Genomic DNA, 18113 nt, shown 5'->3' on the forward strand with positions numbered 1-18113 from the left:
TGTAGATATGGGAGCTTTGCAAAAGTTGATACATTTTTTTACACAGGTATTGAACTATAAACATGATTTAGAATCCTATATTAAGTGGCAACAATTCTGAATTAAGTGAAATTGCAATTGAAAACTAACTTTTCATGCATTGTGCATTCAGGATTTGTTAGTTTATTTTTTTTAGTGAATGCATTTATCTCTTTTGTAATTTTCCCCCAATAAATAAATTACTGTATAATAATTCTTTAACATAATTAGCTTACTTCAGTTTATGTGTTTCATATCAGTAGGCAAACTTTTCCAGTTTTATTCCATAAGTATTGGTTTTCAACCCCAAACCAATTATCATACATGACTTCTCTAATGGTCTCCTACCTGAGACAAGTGCCATGATTTTTGTTTTTCATCACAACTTGATATGCTAATTAAAAAAAAACCAAACCCAAAACCATGTGAATTATAATTGTGATAGATAATAGGATTGCTGCCATCTTTAATACATTTTTGTTTTCTTTTTATACAGGTCATCCTTATAGAATTTTTACCAAAGACACCGATTTTTCGACCGGATTAGCATTCAGTTTATTTATAGAGACTTATTCAAGTATGTTGTCTTTCCAATGGTGCCTTGCTTGGTGCTCTCCTGATAGTGACATAACTTTGGTTCTACAGAATCTTGTGGTGGTTTCATTTGTTTTTTGTTTGTTTGTTTTGGGTTTTCATGTTTGTTTGTTTTGGTTTATTTTTTGTTGGTTAGTTGTTTTCTGTGTTCTTTTTTTTTTAATAAGAGTATGTTCTAAGTGTATTTGGTCAAACTCTGCAAAGTAATTTCACACAAATGTTAATTACTACTTAAGTTATTTTTACTTTTGCTACTTCTGTTTATTAATGTATCTTGGTTTTCAAAGGAGTCTTTTATATGTGTGTGCGCGCGTGTGTACATATATATATTATATAAATACACAGCTGAAAATGATATACAAGTGAACAGGTATTTTTTTATCCCTATATGATACAACTGGTTGACTGTACCTTGTGTAAATTCCTTTAGTCATTCTGAAGTTGCTGAAGTTCCATCGAATATATTTGGAAGCTTCTGTCAGTGACTAGTCAATTGTAAATACTTTTATTTCTTTTTGGGATATTGACTAGTCTCTTCCAGCAAAAGGAGACAAAGTTCTTTTTGAAACTGTGATTTTTTTGGAATCCAGATATTGTTAGTAGAAATCTCTATACTTTTCATGAAGAAGTCCTGTCAACTGATTCTGAAAAAGTTTGGCTTTAAAAAATTTAAAAAAAAATAAGGCAGCCAAGTGGAATTATTTTACTCAGACTAGAAGAATCACTGAGAGCTTTGCATGTGTCTGGTTAGTAGAACTCAAGATCACAAAAGTATATTATTACTGCATTTTATAATGTAGCTGTTTTAATTCAGTCAATTGCCATGTGCCAGCTTTATTCATACTGTTTACCAGATCTTGTACACAGGGGTGCAGAAGGACTTGTTTTAGTAAAACTTAATTGCCCAAGAAAACCTTTCATGGTTGTTTTTGTTTATTTTAAAGCCACAGACGCAGGAAAAAAGTTACTTAATTCTTGAACAGTGCAGTTCCAGATGCAAATGCCATATATTAAAGTAATCAAAGTAAGGTGCACTGGGCAACAGTGTATGTTTAAATGTGTTAGGCAATTATTTATTGCACCCTTTCTTTTGCCCATTTTGGTTTACAAAGTTTATTTTCTGCACAAGTATAAGACTTTTTTTAACTGGATATATGATGTATGCTTGGGTCAGGCCAGTTGTATTTCATTTCTTCTGATTATACTTTAATTTTACATATCTTCATACATAGTTTTTGGGGTTTTTTACTTGCAACTCTCATAACTGTAAAATTTACTTAGGTGTCTGAAATTACTGTACACAAAATTGATGTAAGTTAAGAACATGTTCCTTGTACAGTTGTGTTAGCAAGCAATAATGTGAATATATTAAAAAAACAGATATACTCTGCTTAATATTTGTATGAATGAAAAGTTGATACCACTACAAGAATAGTCTTCTCTTTTTAATCTTTTAAATACAAGTTTTATTTCAAGGTAATGTATTACAGGTACCTTGATGCTGTGAACTATTTTTCTATGTCTTCAAATATTTATTCTCTGTAAAATATTCCCTAGTGAGTATTATATTCCTAAATTGTCCATAGCGGGAGTGGTCTAGGAAGTTTTAAGTTTTCTTAAATCTAAGCCTTCTGAATCTGTTACCAAAATTCATCTTTTGCACAGCTTTCATCTGTGGATTCCTACTGTTCACTTTGAGAATAGCTCAGCTATGCTTTTCAAATGAGCCTACAAGGATGTTTCTTTGACTTGACAGAATATGATTTTTCATTAACAAATTCCAGTTTTGTGCTGGCCTCAGTTGTCTGAGTGCCACTCATGCTTTCTCTACAAAGTAAATGCTTATAATTTTCTAAAAATCAATTTCAACCTCTTCTTCAGTACAAATCTGGGTCTGCTGCCCTCCTCTCACCCAGAAGTATCAATTGTAACCTCAGACTAGTTTCAGCCTGTGGGAGACAGAAACCTAACATTGATGGCAGCAGAGACAGGGGGGGTTGGAGGTGCAGAGGAGAGGTTGGATTTGAACAGAAGTGATAACTGGTGATAAATACTTATGACCAGAAATATAATTGATTTCTTTTGTGTCAGTTTTCAATAAAATGAATACTGGATCATGTGAGGGCTAGATTTTATAAAAAATTTCATTTGACTATAATTTGTGTCATGGATGCAGTTTTCCACTGAAGTGGAAACCTGTCCCTTCACTCTAGTGGAGGATATGGCTTCTGATTTGTTCATAGCAGCTATTTTCCTTAGTTTACTTCTCAAACTTGCCATACTGTGTTCTGTCCTCATCCACCGCTACCTTTCCAGCAGCACCCAAACCCAGGGACAGTAAAGCTGCTTCAGGTGTGATGTGTGCTGAGACCAGAGCAGTGAACAGTGTGGCTTACAGGTTTACAGAGTATCCCATTAGTAAAGCTTCCACATCAACAGTAGTGATGCTTAAGATCTTGTCTACTTCTAGGTGCATCAGCAGTCATAGGCTTGGTTAGCAGGCAATTCTATATTATACCTGTGACTTTTTCTTTAAGAAATAATATAGAGATCCAAAGTAGAGCTCCGAGCAACTAAAACGTTAAATCCCTTTGTAAGGAGGCCAGACTTACTTACTCCCTCAAAAAGTATTTTGGATATTTTATTAATACAATGTCTCTGACTTAAAATATAATCAGGAAATTTGAGAAAATGCCTATATTGAGAGATGAATTTTATCTCAGAAGTGGTACTCTCCTAAAGAAGTAGTACACTCACCTAGTAAGAGTGTTACAAAACATTTTCATACAATCCTTTTCAATTCATTAATTATAGTGATGGAAATTGAAGATGGCAGGAGCTTTAATCAACTGTTTAATGCCTGTGGCAGTTGTCAGGGTTTTCTTTTGATGTTGCTTCTGAAATACTAAATCTATTTATTTTGATTGCTAGTGAGAAGACATATATTACCTTTTTGTCACTTGGCAAAGAACAAAATTGCACAGTTTGAGCAGACCAGAAGCTATAGTAGGACTTCCAGGACACAGCCTACTCTTTGCTAAAATAACTATTACATTATACTAACTTGTTTAGCTTCTTGCAACTCATCAGTTCCTACAAATAATCTTATCTATTTCAAATTTCCTTGAACAGTTAAGTTAGGTATCAAGTTGATAATAATAATTTAGCAAATTATGCCTGTTTCATCTTTACCCTGCTGAACTAATGGTGAAGGCATCAATGAATCTCCATGAGAGCTAATTATTAGTTTTAGATATAGTTGCCTTTAACTGGTGAATAAAGATTTCTTACTGTCATATAATAGAAACAAATTCTTTTAAATTTTTTAGTCATAGGTGGAAATAAGTTCTGAGGGAGGAGGACTTTCTCTCTGACCCTATATGAAGAATTCTGAAGAGCTCATCTGCTGTTAAATAGTTGTGACTCAAAGTTTATATTGGGATTGACAAACTTCACCAGAAATGAAAATGTGTATGGAGATACAGGAAGTCAGTACATTTTTTGTAATAGGTCAGTAAGAGTAATTTTAATAAACTATTTATGCAAGTCCAGAATTCCCCATGGTACTTAAACCCAAGAAAAATAGTTTGTAAAAACTTTCTACAGTACTTAGATGTAAATTATAATCTCTGAATCAATTTGTTAAATTATGTTTTTGTAATTCTCAAGACCATGATGTTTAAATGTAATACACTGTCTCTCAGACACAGGCTTATTTAAAAGTCAGTTTTAATTTTTTTTTTTCTAAAAGTCATTATTTAGCCCCAAAGATTGTGGGAAGAGCTTTAAAATACAATCTGTACCTGCTTAGAAGCCAGGAGCCAAGGAAAAAGAACTTGTCTTTTTTCCCTTCCTTCCACCCCCTACCCTAAAGTCTTAATTTTAAATTGGTCCCTTTGTTTTGTAGCCCTAGTTTATGGGTTTTGAGCAGCTGGCAATAATGCAAATTGTCCACCAAAACCCCCATTTGAATTCTGAACAGTTTAAAGAGATCACTTTAATTGAAGAGGTGAAAGACTTGTTAAGCAAAGAAAATCCATGGTTCTTTTAAGTTCTCCCAGCACTGCTGTTGAGTAATTAAAATAAGGATCATGATGACCCTACATTAGGTCAAAATCCAGATGATTTTGTGTAAAAGAAACACTCAATTAGAGAGATCTCAGAGCCTCAAATGTCTTGGATTCATAGTAGTGACTTATTAAAGATAAGTGGCGCTGGCTACTTTTGTACCTGTGACTAAAATAATTTATGTTGCTCTTCAGCAACCTTACTTATGAAAAGAAAGCATTTCAGAAATCTGTATTGATCACTGCTAATTTGCTGTAATTTCTGTGCTTCTCCCTACAGCCATGTTGCAGTTCCATGACAAACAGCTAAGTGTATGATCATTATAATGCCTTTAATAGCCATATTGTAGGTAGAAATATTAACTTCTCAGGGACTAATAGGAAATACAAACTTGGAATTAATGAGCTGAATGCCTATCTGCATGAAGGCTTATTTTGCAAATATCACCCTAGAAACTTGATTGTAATATGCATGACCATTATGAATGTTATCAATATAAAGTTAAGAAAGCTTCTTTTACCCTGAATTACTAGGCTGCTAAATGACAAAGTATGTTGGATAAGGATAAATGAAGGGGTTTTTTTTGGATTTGGATGGAGTGATTATTTCTAATGGTGCTACCTTCTTAACTCCTGTGTTTATTCTTTGTAAAGTTTTCTCTGTAGGCTGGGTGAATCAGGGGATACTGGTGTACTAAGAAAACAGTATTATTCTTCTTAAGAAAGTAGAATAATTTCAAGGGGCAAAGTACTCTAGAATTGAAAAAAAGTCACTGCTAAAACCATGCATTTATTCTTAATGAGATATCCATTTGGACTGTTTTTTTGCTAACAGTACTTTGCAGTTCATTACTTTTTGAACTTTCATCTTTCTGATAGCCAGTGTAGGCTGAATTAGAAACCATGTTTGAAAAATTAAAACCCCCTGATTCCTTGCATGAAAGGTCATATGTTGACACTTGTGCTGATGTATGTATGTGTCCCTACCACATAACACCTGGGTAATATACATTTTTAGGAAACTACATTTTACTGGTTTCATGGAAGTTGTCCTTTAAAAGAAGTCTTCTGGTTTGTTTAGCTCATTAATATTTCATTAAAATTTATTTTCTTGAAAAAGGGTTCATAAATGCTTGGCTCTTCAAAATACAACAGACCAGTAGGAACAACTTAGTGAAGCAAAAGATGAAACATAAGAATTAGGAGAAGCAACACTGAAAAGATTGGATTTGAAGATTAGGTTTAGAGTTCTGTGAGTATGGCAGAAAATAGTTTTGAACTGAATGAAATTATATTGAATGGTGCAAGTTAAGCAAAAGCTAGCAGTCCATTTCAGTAGTTATGTAGACTGTGTATTAACTTCTGTTCTCTTTTTTTATTTTGGTGTGTGATTGATTTATTTTGGTTATGCTCTAGTTGATAGACAATTCTGCTATCATGCAGAATAATAATGGAGAAGGTAAGCTTCCTTCTAAACTCAGCATCTCTTCATTTAAAATAGCCAGACCAAAATGGAATTGCTGATGAGAGCTGCGCTGAGTGCAGAACAGTCTTTTCCTAAGCTGGAGCCTGTAATGCATGACTAATTGTTTCCAAAGAAAATTCTTGACCTGTCCAGACAGCTCCTGTCATGTGACAGTATATCTAAGGCCCACAAATAGGATCCAGTTAGTACAATTTATGTTCAGGTAAGTAAGACTTTTGTAGTTAATTGTAGTTTTTATGGAGAAGGGAACCATTGACAAATGCTCACTTTGAGAGAACAAATAGATTTTTATAATGTTTATTGAAACATGCTTTTTTCTTGTTGTTTGCTCCTCATTTATAGCTTAATAAATGAAAGTTATTTTGCTTCATGTTGAAAACTAGACTTAGTAGTCAGCTGAAGACTTTTTTTTGTTACAGTATTTTAGGTTTATGAATACATTTTTTAAGTCATGTTTAGAAATGTTTCAAAAAGTCATATCCTGATGCAATGTAACTGATATTTTTAGTGGCTGTATGTTTAAACTGGTTTCATTGTGCTGATATAAATATCTAACTCATCCACTCCAAGTGTGTATCTCTGATCCTTTTATGCTAGCAATAGGCTTTCTAACTTGTTAGGATATGCAGTGTACTGGTGAATATTGTCAATGAACAGTTTGGTTCAGTGAGATAACAGGGAATGTGAAAGTAGTTTGATTTGAAAAGTCTGACCCTGATTTGAAAAGTCTAACCCAGACTCTTGTTTTCATAAAGGATGGAGTCTGGCAATCAGAATATGAACTCATTCCAAACATAAATTTGAAAGAGAATAGTAAACTACAGAACAGTGCCTAAATGTTGTGTGCTAAATTAGACCATGTGTAACTCATGTTGCAGAGAATTTAAAAGAATTTGCAGAGACTTGCATTGGACTGCGTGTGTTTAGGAAAGACCTGTTAAATGTATGAAGCAGTAATGGTCAATAAGTCACTGAAAAAATGTTGCCATCAAGAGGGAAAACTTAAACCCCAATATTTTGGAGTATGTTAAAAATCCATTTCAAGCAGAAAACATGTAAGCAATAATTTAACCTAAAACTGGAAATTAAAGAAGCTGCTACTTATTGAGAGACTTGATGTTAATTTTGCCTGTTGGGCATCTATCCTCTCACAGAGTTTAGAAAGATAGATTTGCTGTGATTTCCACTATTGTAACATTCCTCTTCAAGTATCCTAAGTCCAGATGAGAGACACAAAGCTTAGAAGCCAGCACTGTGTTTACAGGGTGCACAGCTTTGGGAGAAGATAGGAATTAAAGGACTTTTTTAAGGCTGCACAATTGTATATATGCATATTTAAGAATATTTAACCATGTCTGCTAAATTACTGAGGCTAATCTATCGTTGAATTATAGAATAATATTTAATACATCAACATTGGTTTTTCCTGACCTGACCCGGAATTGGAAAGGACTCCAATATAACTTTTTTAAAAGCATTTCTTAAGTTGTATGTATTATAAACTAATAAAATAATTGTTTAACATATCTTCTAAGCCTTATAGTTTTTCATCTGTGTTGGGGGGAGGGTGTGGTAGGAAGAGGAAGAAAAGGAAAAACTTGAGAAACTGCTGTATTGTGCAATGGTCTTATCTTCCAGTTGATACTTTTAGTCTTTTAGTCTAAAGGCGGGGGGGGGGGGGGGGGGGGTGAGAGGGGAGAGAAAACGATTTTGGTCATTTAGGTGGCTCTAGGACTGGAGTTACCTGGAGTTCCCTGCTGTAAGTGTTTCAAACTGGTTTTTCATTAGGTCCGCATTTGGAGTTCTTTAAGCTTTTCAAGCCATAATGATAGTAGGATTTATTAAATGTACTATCATTATGGTTGAATGGTGATTTTGAAGCTGTGTCTTTTTTTGAAGCTTTTATGTTTTATTCACGTGTGCTCTCAAGATAGGGTTTCCATCTAGTTGGGGCAGACCCCACCTATTCAGAAAGGAATCATTCCCATCCATGCAATTCATGTGTTTTTCAGACCATTCAATATGAAATGCTGGTTAACCTGAACCTTATGAACAAAAATGAAGTCTGTGCTCTCCGCCATGCCGAGGATGGCCTTGGTTCTCATCAGCCGGCAGCTTTTCCTTGCATGAAACGTTTTAAGCTCGTTGGTTACTCTAGTATGGCAGTCTTGGCAGTCCCTTTATAAAGTGCATGTGTATAATGTCTCTAGCATGTATGAGAGGTGTGTTAGACATGCTCATGTCCCAACGTGCGGGTGGGGAGGGGTGCTCCTGCCCGGCACTGTGAAGCATTCCGGGTGTTGTAATGTGGCTTGCAAAGCGGTAGATACAATGTTGCTGAGCAGAAAAGCGCACGATAGATTTAATGTAGCCAATTGTGTACTTTGAAAAAAAAGAGTAACTGTTCAGTGTGAGTTAATTTTGGATTTTTTCAGCATCTCTCTTTTAGGCTTTGTGCGGCATTCTTCTAGACAAATGCGTATTCCATGTGGGCCACTGTTCTGCTAAATGCTCTCAGTTCTCCTTTTGCAATCAAGATTATGTTGCTAAGGAGATTTTGCTTTTATTGGTGCCATTGATTTGTGTTAATACGTTTTGAATACCTCTCGGTATTCTTCCGTAGACAAGGCCAAAAGAAAAACTTCCCTGAGTTTCCCGATTTACATCACAAATGGAGCGGTGGTGTAATGAAGCCGATATAAAGTGGGCAGTTGAAAGGGAACTAAAGAAGGGCACTCAAGTGAGAAATGAAGAAATGTGCCGAGAGCGGTCTGCGGGCCGCCTCCGGCCCAGCTGCGGGAGCGGGCCGGGCCCGGCGCCGGGGCAGGGGGACAGCCCGCGCCTCCGGCCGCCCGGACCACCCACTCGCCGCGCCCCGGCCCCGCGGATTACCCGGGTAATGCTGCTGCTGTTTCCGACCGCCCGGCCGCCGGGGGCACGGCGGGCCCTCCCGGCCGCCCGGGGCACGGCGGGCTCGGCCTCCGCAGCCATGTCCGCACCGCCCGTCTTCCCCGTGCCCTCCGGGCCGCACTCTGTGCCCCGGCTCCCCGCGGCTCTCGGATGGGGCACAGAGAAGCTGCGGGCCCCGCTCTATCCGTGCACCGCCACGGGCAGGCTGAGCTGGGAGCCTGCACTCTGGTACTAGGGCTTTGCGGCGCCCTTGGCGAAGGGCTGGTGGCCCTTTTTGGGCACTGCCTCATCCCTGCGAGCCTGCCTGTCCTTTAAAAGGAAACAAACAGAACACTGCCGCCCTGAAAAAGCAACTCCGCCAGAAAAAAAAAACCCAAAATCCCCCAAACTAGGCACAAGAGTTTAAAATAAACAGATTAGCTTTAAACTACCCCAAGCCTTTTAATCTCATGTCCATAGATGGCTCCACTGAAGCCTCAGGAGGACATTAGGTCTTCTGCCCTCATGTACAAGGACAAGGACCTCCATTGCCTGCTCTGGCTCTTCTGCATTACATAGATAAGCTCCTGAATGACCCAAAGTCCAGATAGCTTATTTATATGAGAAGATTATTCAGAGAACATTGACACCAACAGGCCAAAGAGCATTCCCATATTCCAGGGTTTGCCATCAGAGAAATCTGCTGCTGTAAAACTCCTTCCCTGTTTGTTGCCAGGAGAGTAGGGAAGGTCTGTGTCTGTCCACAAACAAGGTAAAGGAGCAGTGTTTATATGTGCAAAGCACAATGGTGGTTGCACATGTTCAAAGATGAGGATTTCTCTTATGCAGCCCCCTAGTGAGATGGGAGGCAGTGTGAGCACTGTGCTGTGTGCTGGTGGATGCACTGGGCTGGTAACTGGTGTCACACACCTCATTTAGATTTTGGTCTTCACCAAGATAGAGGTGACCCAAAGTTGCAGATTCACGTGGCTTCTGATCCAGAGGAGCGAAAGTGATTTATATTTAGAAAGGGTTGCTCTGTCTTCTGTGTTAGGACCAGCAGTCTCCTTTATGATATATATTGCTTACTGTGAAAATGTCCCATTGCATTTGTGAAGGCTCAGCTTGCTTTTTCACGTTGGTCAAACCAGAAGTCTTTATTCGTAGTGTATTGATCATGTTGCATGTAGAATAAGCTTTGTCTTGCATTTTTGCTTTCTGCAGTATTAAGCTCCTGCCAGGAGGATGAGAACAGAGGCTTGCTGAATGGATGGGAGTAGAAGAACTCAGCCTCTTTACTCATTTTTGAGGGGACCTTTTGCAGACTCCAGGTGTTAAGTGACTTCTTCCTGTTTGTGTGCCTTTGAAGATCTGGATCTTGAGTAATTTTTAATAAAATGAGAGAAATAAATAAGATAACTATTCTGTCTGAATGATGCAAAAATCATTTTATCAGTGAGTCTTCCTCAGGATTTTATGCCATTCTGGTTTAATTTCACAGTTCTAAGTGAAATACTTCATCATGTTTCCATAGTGTGTGCAAAAATGCATCTCTAGTTTGTTTTTTTCATAGTTTTTGCAACATACGCTATGGAAAGGGCCTGTTTTTATATGAGATAATGAGTTTTGAGGTTAATGAGGATAAGGCCCAGAATTCGTACTGTATTGTGTGCCATTGAATATACAGTAGAAACAAATTGAGAAGCAGACACTGTTTTAAAATCCTCTTTCATTTAGGCATTTTGTTTAGCATTCAGAACACAGCCACATTACATGATTAGCTGATTTTAATGACTGTCCTCTAATCAGTTAAATGGAACTATGTGAAAAACTCAAAAAGATTATATTTATGGAGACAGCCTGTTTACATTGTTACACCTCAGCTAAAAGGATATTTGGCATGTATGATAGAGCTAAGAGAAAAATGTGAAAGGCTAAGGAAAACTTGAAGACAATTGGATCCAGCCCATTCTTTCTCTCCCCACAATGCAAGCTCTGATGACTTAGTATTTTAATTAATGTCAACCCTTACCATCAGTGCTCATGGGAACAATCATTAAACCAACACAAAAACATTTTAAATGGCTGGCAACCTACCAGATACTGAGCTAAGCATTCCCATGGTAGAGTGGATGGTTTCTTAGCCAATTCTGCACTGGATGAAATAAGTACTCAGTACTGGCTCGAAAGGCTATTATTTTCATATTAAACAGTGCAGTATGGTTTCTAAATTCTGTTATAAAATGTTTTATATTTACTTCCCAACACTAATATCAATGTTATTTATATGGATGCGGTTGAACTTTACTCTTTGTTGTTACTAAAACTGTTTTTTTTCTTTTTCCTTCTGTTCCCCCCTTTTTTGGTTTCCTTGCTGCTAAACCAAAACCATATATGTTTTATTTTTTCTCTCTTAAAATGCACATGATCAGATACAACCTAAACCAATAACTGGTTTCCAATGTAGCTTAAAAAATTGCTGGCCAAATGAATTTTAAAACTGGACAAACTGTAAATTTTTGGTTTTGTATTATGTTATTTTTGCATGGTAGGAACTGGGTCGTGTCTCTACCTGACAGATACTCCGTTGTCCTCACCGCTGCAATATTTGCTTGTCAAGTGTACTAAGTAGCCTGATCTTGCTTATTCCTCTAAGGTCTTTTTCCCTCCTCCCATCCTCTGTTTGCTGTTTGCTCAAATTGTTTAAACGTGGAGCTCAATGACAGGCTATTAGCGCTGACTGGAGCCACACATAATGTGGCCACATGTTGTGTAAGCTTCACAACTTGTCTGCTAATTCGCCTCAGGCCTGACCTGAAATACCCTTGCTATTCTAGCTCTTAGCCCTTCCCCAGCACAGACAGACACTCATGCTAACTCGTAGGACACACTGGTGAGGTCTTTGATGTAAGGCCAAATCCTGCCTCGCTTTCTGCCAAAGGTTGTGCAGCGGCAGTCGGTGAATCTCCCCGAAGAGGAGAGGACAGAGCCAGCTGTGCTGTAAGGATGGGGATGAGGATAACTCTTCCTCCTCAGGAGAGGCAGCCCATAGCTGAAGAACATTGGGCGGGCAGTCCAAGAGGCACTGCCCTCCTCTGCCCATGGCTCTGTGAATCCCACTGATGGATCGCTAGGGAAAATACAATTTCCATAGGAAGTCCACAAGCTGTGAGGGAGTAACATGGCAGGAGGAGCCCAGGCTGGCAAGCAGATGGTGCTCTCTCTTTCGTGCTTGTCATTAGGCTCTCTGATGCCACTATGATGAGTACTAAAAGGGGGGAATATTTTAGTTAAATTGGGAGGGAAAAAAGAGCAGTCTATGTAGGAAAAAAGATAAGGATAATGAAATACGTACTGAGGAGCTCAGAGAATGTACTCATGAGAAGAGGAGCTTATTGGGCAGTAAATAGATGAACCTAGAAGGATCCAAGCCACAGAAAGTGAAAAGATTAATGCAGATGTATAGCATTGGTATCCAAAATGGAAATTAATTGGAGAAATGGATTTCAGGTTATGATATTGACTACAAAGAGGAGTGCTTGGTAAATTAAGCAATAGGACTGATGGGTTGATATGGCTGATTGTAAAATTAAAATATATATAGGAAGACTTAAAAAGGCAATGGAATCCCCAGCAACAGCAACGGTGTTTAAATAGACTGTAAAGCAATAGCAGACTAGAAAAGGGGAATATGAAAGTTTTGGGAGTGTGGAATTTAGGAGGACATGGAAAAGTATAGTTTAGTGAGAATTAGAAAATTATGAGCAAGGAGCACTGAAAGAAAAAGAATAAATTTGAAAGGCCAGAAAAGAAAGATTTTAGAAGTGAGAAGGGGAGAGTTCTGTGAATTAAAATAATGGGAAAAAAGTGACGTGGTAGCAGAGAAAAGTGGGGGGAAAGAGTGGGAGAAGTGTACACACAATGCGCAGTCTGTGTTCTTCTCTTTAGAAATACCTTTAAACCTTCCAAAATGTGGACACCTTTGGAAACTGCAAACCCCAGGATCACCAGCTCTGCTTTGGTGTATCCATCTTCATCCTATAGCATGAAAAATTGAGAAGATCTTTACCATTCCCATTTTGTGAATGCACTTTCCCACTCATGATTTTTAAGTTATAGGAAGAACTCGCACTCCATTTATTCTTCTTTCTGCAACCTGTCACCCTGACACATGTATCTCCAGGACTGAGACCCACAACACGCTATTTTCAGATCTTTGTTGAGCTTTTCCTCATTCACAACCTGAATTTCCTGACTCCAGGAGATACAAGTAGCAGGGGAGGCTACATTTTACCCCTAATAAGCTGCTGCAAACATCTTCCCCCATTGAACTGTGATTTTTTTTCCTAAAGATGAACGGTTGTTTTCAGAAGCACTGTAATGATCTAAGGGTTTTTTTTTCCCACTTCAATTCAGTTTATGACCCATATTACAAATGTGGGCTGTAAAACCTTCAGTTGTTACAGTGTCCAGATAGTTTCTGGCAAAATCATCATCTGTTTCATAAAGGTGAAATTTGCTGTGGACAGATGAATTGTTTTTCTAGCTGAAGCATATAATTAGACCAACAGAATTTTCATGTAAATTCCTCCCCTGGGAATAATGAACAAATATACAGAATGCCATGCCAGATCACGGGCTAAGGACAGATGTTCAAAGGATCTCAAAAAAATTGAAGCCAGGCATATAAAAACAATTTAAAGTTGATGTAAGCAAGTCTGTGACAAAGATTGTCTTTCCTTGAAATGTGTGTACAGAGTGTGCAGTGCTTTAATTTACATAGCAAATAGATGGTCTCGTTTATATAATAAAGCTTAAAAGTTTGAATTAGAAAAGTAAGCTTGTTTCCCTTTGTGCTGTACAAATATGTGTGCTAAAGATGGACCTCATTTCAAAGAATGTGCAAGTAGTTAAACAAGAGAGGCAAACAGAGAAGCTGAATACAAGCAAAAATATCTTGTTAGTTCCCTTAGAAATAATGGTGCTTCTTCATCATTTCCCCCTACTCATTTCAGCCTTGCCAAAACGTGGCCTGCCTGTCACAACTGCATACCAAGCATCCTCTGTCACCCCCACAGCAACGGTTTAGTTGGGGGGGAGGTGTGTGTTAATCAACAGGATTCTTCTGGTTTTTTCCCCCTTCTGAAGAGCAATTGTCTTTCTCAGGTCTGGTATGAATAAAAAGAAGGAGTAAAATCAGCATAGCTGGCAGAAAAAAAACGCGACAAAAAAACCACTCCACCTAGAGACAGTTTGGGTTTCTTTCCAAAATACAAGGCATCTCACCCCTGAAAAGTTTTACTTCTGTCTAGTAGCATATAGATGTCTTGCTTTTTCCCATTCAGGTTAGTTGAATGTTAAAACTGATTTTTAAAGATTCTCTTTCTTTCAGCAGAGAACTGACTCAGCATCCCAACAACAATGCATTTAGAGCAGGCATTAGTTTTGAAAATGTTGTTTCAACTCTGTGAGAGACCATGGCAACAAAGATAGGATGAAGACCTTTGAACAAATCTTTGAATACTGTTTAGAAGAAGGAGAATGGATAGGAAAAGAGAGGGAAAGAGAGTAGGATTCATTTGCTTCTTAGTGATGCTACCATTTTGAGGGGCAGTACTAATTCCTATAATAGATTTCACTCCTGGGCAAAGAATGCTATGGAATGAGTGCCACTTCCCATTGAGATAAAGTCTAGGCTTGTACTGAGGGTTTTTTAGCCCATGTTTGTTTTGACAAGTAGATTCTTTTGCTTTATCTCTCTTAAACAAGAGAAGTTTTAAGGCTGAAAGATTTGAGCCCTCTGAGAAATCAAAACTTCAGTCTTTGAGATTGTGCTAAGTATATTTACTCAAGATTTATGACAAATCCCACAGAAGTAAGGAGAATGCTTAATACAATTCAAATAGGCTGGAACTTACCATCTAAATAAGGACTAATCTACTGCCTGCCTGTGCTTCTCTAGGAAGGGACACCACCACTCCCAGTGTAAAACAAAAGAGGACTTTAGGGAAATAGAAAGTCTGAAAATCCTCATAGTCTATTCATGGGTTGTCTCCTTTTAACTGACATTTCAAAAGTTATGCCCGCTCATGACAAATGCACTTTTCAGGTTTTGCATTCTTTTTATGATTTTCAGTCTGTGCTAAGAAAATCCTATAATACTTCTTCTTGCTCTAGCTATAAACATGGAAGAATTCTGATCAAAGGAGGCTGTTTCAACAGCTGTGTTTCAAGGCAACATGTGCAACTCTCTTGGCAGCTTCAGCTTGTAAGGTTCGAAGAAAGCAGAAGTATTTGCATGTTTGAATTGTCAAAAATATTGAATATATTGTCTTTGCTTGGTGCTTTGTGGGATCTCAGAGCCATAGTCAGGCAAGAAAAAAGCCCTGCAGCAGGAACCTTTAATTAGTTCAAAGAAATCAGAATGATTGCTTTTGTGATTTGAAGTTTTTTGTTGTTTTGGTTTTGGTTTGTTTGTTTGTTTTTTTTTTTTTTAGTGAACATAATCTGCCTTATCCAGCTATTTGTCATCAGAAATAAAATTTTATTTTCTTGGATAAATGGTCTCAGATTAGTTACAGGAGAAAAGGAGGGACTGTTGCTCTTTTTTCCTAAACAGGGAAGAGGGACTCCCCTCCCATTACTTTTTCACAGCCAGGGAAATGAACACTTCCATTATGCTGGACAATGTGGAGCAGAAGTAGCAGGTGGTGATTGCTACTAATCAGGAAGTTAAGTAATAGCCATACTTGAGCCCTTTCTAAAGGATTACTGTTTATGGGAAGATTTGTCCCCTATCTGGGCACCACTGGAAAGAAAACAGAGTGAGAAAGAGAAAGATGCCCATTAGTTTCAGATTTTCCATCTGCTCCCCAGCTCCCCATACACTACACACACTGCCAGCTGCCTTCCCTTCACTGCCCAACCTGTCCAAATGATTCCAGCAGACAACCAATAAATCCATAAAAATAGATCCTTCACTGAATCCTGTCCCTGCTCCTCCATTCCTGCTGAAGGAAAGCCAGCCTTTGGCACAGCATACTGGCTGGTGCCCCTGGGAGCTGTTACTTGGCTGATCAAAAGGGACATTGATTCCCCTGGACTAGGCTTATAAACTGAATCTTCTTTTTTTTAACAGCTTGCATTGTCAGGAAAGGGAAAGGAAGCTTTTCCTAGAGTAAAAGAGCCACTTTTACTCTAGGAATTAGTCCTTTATTGTCTGACAGATGCCAATAATTGCCTTGGATTTGCCAAAGGAGTGTATCCCTATGTCACAAACCCTTCACCATAAGGTACCACAGAGTTCATCCTCCAACACAGAAAAGTCACAGAATGCTTTGGGTTGTAAGGGACCTTCAAAAATCCATCCCTTCTTACAGGATGGACAGGGTGATCATGTTTCACTAGATCAGATTGCTCAAAGCTCTGTGAAATGGCATTGAACACTTCCAGTGATGGGGCATCCACAGTTTCTTTGGGTAGCATGTTCCAGGGTCTCACCACTCTCACAAAACAAATTCTTCCTTATATTTACCTTCTTTCGCACTGGTCCCACTGATCACCAAATCTTGTTGCTGCAGACAGGACAAATCTTCTGAATCCTCAGATAGCTGAGAGTTTGAGTGGTGTTGTTACACACCTCTAGTTTTTCTGTCTCTGACACTTTTCTCTAACATCAACAACGACATGTCATCCAGATCCAAAAGTAGATCAAATTTGATATAAAAAATGCACGACCCAGTACTGCAGAAGCCATGAGCTTCTTCAATCTCCTAGCATGTCACAGGTTGCCCTCAGGACACAGGGGAGATTAGGAAGCCAAGCACTTTGGTGAGCCAGAACCCAGCAGCCATCCCATTAAGTTCACTGCTTTTCTTTCAGGGAGGATGGTAAATGATAGATACAGAGTGATTCAGCACTGCCCCACACCTTGCCAAGGGGAGGCTAACTTACATGTGTTTTATATGCCTTCTTGAATTTGTCCAAAAGTCAAAGCCACCTCAGACTGGTGACACCTAAAACACTCTGCTAATTAGGTCTGACATTTAAAACTTTTTGGATCAATACAGGACATATCATTCTTCTATGCTATGAGCTGCAGATTTTCAGGTCTCCCCTTTGGACTAATGGAATTTATACAAATCAGGTATGACCCCTGGACTTTGTTGTACTGCCAGCATATCCTGGAAGCATAAAAGGATATCCTAAAGATCACCAAGTACAGAGCCCTCTGAATTTTCTGTAATTCCTCCAGGACAAAACCTTCTTTAAATACTGTTTGTTCCAGTCATTTCAGTACCACTGTTTGCTTTCTTATCTGTTGACATGGAGGCTTAGCTTCCTCAGAACATTTTTGTCTGAAAGATCATTATTTTCTTTTCCAAGCATCCCATGAACAGACCAATTGTACTTCATCAATTTTAAATTTTGACTGTCTGCCAACTGCTTTCAAATCTAAAGCCAATCAAAATTTAAGGAGATTCAGAAAACACAGAAAGAGGAGTATATCCACTTCAAAAAGGTTACCCAACTGTTTGTTGTTACATTTTGTCTCAGGCTTTATAATGATGGCTTTCAGCATTTTGGCTCTGTTTATGTATCCTTGTTTAAAAGTCAGGGCTGTGCCTGCCCTTCCTGAGGCTACAGACACACAGTGAGCTGCTGTGCAGTTCATCATTCACATTCAAGCCTCTGCTGACTCCAGAGTCCAGTCTGACAAATTGCCAAGAAAGATGCCTTCTGCATTTACTTGGAGGGACTTCACTTTCACAGCTGCTGTTTATCATAAGTAATGTATCTTGGAATCAGTGGGTTTTTATGGGCATCAAATTTTGCTTAACAGACTACAGATAAGCCTCATATAATTATATCTGTTGGTTACAGATATAATTATGAGTAAGACTCTAACCCAGCTGTATGTCAGGGAAATAATAAATACTGTCAGTACCTAGAATACCCAATGCTACTTAGCTTCTCAGATATGAGATGATCCATGCTGTAACACCTCTGACATCAGCATGACCCCAGAAGGATGAGTTTGCTGAAAGTTTTCTCCTAAA

General features: G+C 38.3%; 1 protein-coding gene across 2 annotated transcripts in view; it reads left to right on the forward strand.

The window, feature by feature from the left end:
- Positions 1-10429, forward strand: part of CHIC2 (cysteine rich hydrophobic domain 2) — a 32827-nt gene extending 22398 nt beyond the window's left edge. Inside the window, exons 6-7 of one of the 2 annotated variants that reach the window (XM_066548429.1) lie at positions 515-595; positions 10279-10429. In XM_066548429.1, the coding sequence (XP_066404526.1) occupies positions 515-565 (51 nt within the window). In that variant the 3' untranslated portion in view covers positions 566-595; positions 10279-10429. Of the gene's footprint in view, positions 1-514; positions 7692-10278 lie in introns of those variants that run through there. The other variant, XM_066548428.1, reaches the window with a different exon arrangement.
- The last annotated feature ends 7684 nt before the right edge of the window (positions 10430-18113 follow it).

Source organism: Molothrus aeneus, chromosome 4 (genome assembly GCF_037042795.1).
Source record: "Molothrus aeneus isolate 106 chromosome 4, BPBGC_Maene_1.0, whole genome shotgun sequence".
Classification (NCBI taxonomy): domain Eukaryota; kingdom Metazoa; phylum Chordata; class Aves; order Passeriformes; family Icteridae; genus Molothrus; species Molothrus aeneus.